The sequence below is a fragment of the Asparagus officinalis genome, chromosome 4, assembly GCF_001876935.1.
Source record: "Asparagus officinalis chromosome 4, Aspof.V1, whole genome shotgun sequence".
Classification (NCBI taxonomy): domain Eukaryota; kingdom Viridiplantae; phylum Streptophyta; class Magnoliopsida; order Asparagales; family Asparagaceae; genus Asparagus; species Asparagus officinalis.
The window spans coordinates 18,437,595-18,439,485 of NC_033797.1; the positions used below are offsets into that span (position 1 = coordinate 18,437,595).

Sequence of the window (1,891 nt, forward strand, 5' to 3'; positions counted from 1 at the left end):
AACCCACCTGTCCAATTTCGCAGTCCATTTTGTCGGCTAGACAACAACCAAGTACCCTCCAAGTAATAAACTTAGGATAATTTCTCCAAAAAAATTGCACCAACAACTCTCCTTCAATCAAGAGAATATTTGGTCCATGGACAAAGTGGTTGTGAAAAAGTCAATACAAATCAGGTGAACTGGTCAACATGACATTTTGTTCTCTGAAACCCAACTTTCATCGAAGTCTCATTTGTGGGCGCCGGCAGCCTCAGCTCACAATCTCCCTGCGGTGCGTACTCAACACTGTTAATAATAATCATCCTCAACCTCACTTTTGTGTAAAATTTCACCCCTACATAGAACCACCCCTCGTCTTTCTCTCTCCCGTAAGTCTCGTTCACCGAGGGCCCCACCTTCAACGGTCCACCAATATAGCTCAAGTCAAACGCCGTTGTATTCTTCTTCTGCTGATGGAACAAAGGGAGAATAATGTCTTCAAGCTTATCTCCGTTGTAAAACGCCGTCGCCTGCAAATGAGTCGTGATGGAAATGAATCAAATTATCAACAGGCGTTTTGCTAATTGTTCGTCTCATTATTGGATTGTATTCTATTCGATTCGGTAATTCATTCAACAATCAAATAAGTCATTTTCTAGATTTTTTAGATATTAGCCCCTCAACTATTTAGAAGTTTGGAATGTCCCGCAAATCATCAAAATTGTTATTAAGCAAGTCTCTTGAATCTTAAGTTATTTTGAAAATTAGCCTCAAGTCATTGAAACCGCTATTAGGTCCCATGATTCTCATAGGTGTTTATAGTAATTCCTCCAATTAATCTGCTATTTTCATTTGGAGCATCAACTTAAAACGACTCATGAAAACTGGGAGACCTGATAACAATTTCAAGGCTTCGAGAAATTAATTTACCAATATTATAGATTTAAGGGACTAATACCAAAAAAACATGTACAACTTAACTGGATGTAATTCAATTTATTTTCTTATCCAATAATCGTTTAGAATTTCAACACTTTGGTATTTAATTCGACTAGCTAGTTTCCAGCTGCCCAATTACCTGAACGTGCTTGTAGTAGATTTCGCCGCGCTTGTTGGGGTTTCGAACGGTAAGGTTGGCATAGAGGTTGAAGGAGAGAGAGCTATCGTTGAGATCAAAGCGGGTGAGATTGGCGGACTCCACGTAGACTTTGAGTGGTTGGGGCGTGTAAATTAGCCAGAGAGTAAGAACAGTGATGCCGATGACGATGATGACGATGGTGAGGGCTTTGAACGCGTGGCAGAGGAGGGCATAGGGAGAGCACTGATGCATCGTGGAGGGGATTCTGGGCCTTTGAGTGGGCTGGTCTGCTGGGATTGTAGGCCCATAGTAGGATTCGTTGAGGTACGCCTCTTTTGGTTGCTGAGCCATTGGAGAGAGAGAGATGGACGAAGAAAATGAAGAGGAAAAGATGGAGGACACTTGAGTTTTTATATAGATGATCTTAATCAGTTTGGAGCTGTCAAGTTTGAATGGAGAGATAATTTCTGAGATGGTGTGATTTAATTAGGGGCCAGGTACGATTGGACTTTGGACTGGTTCTCCATGTTGATGACAAAAGTCGTTGTTTGACTGGACCGCTTCGTATGTATTAATTAACTTATATTAAGGGCATGCTTGGTATGAGGTTAAAGAAGAGTTAAAAGTCGTCATGTTAAAATTTTGTTTTGAGCTTTGCTACAGGGACCCAAAATATGGTACTAATAGAGGGGACAAGTGATGTGTCTCCTTCTTATTGGATAATGAGTTGGCCATCATTAATGATGATCAACTCATTATTCAATAGGAGGGAGACACATCACTTGTCCCCTCTATTGGTCCCATATTTTGGGTCCTTGAGGAATTTTTCTTTTG

General features: G+C 40.7%; 1 protein-coding gene across 1 annotated transcript; it reads right to left on the minus strand.

The window, feature by feature from the left end:
- LOC109836805 (NDR1/HIN1-like protein 10) lies at positions 7-1,483 on the minus strand. The gene is made up of 2 exons (XM_020404820.1): positions 1,058-1,483; positions 7-509 (listed from the first exon to the last, which is right to left on the minus strand). Exons 1-2 carry the CDS (start codon positions 1,406-1,408, stop codon positions 171-173), a joined length of 690 nt encoding a protein of 229 aa, XP_020260409.1. The 5' UTR covers positions 1,409-1,483; the 3' UTR covers positions 7-170.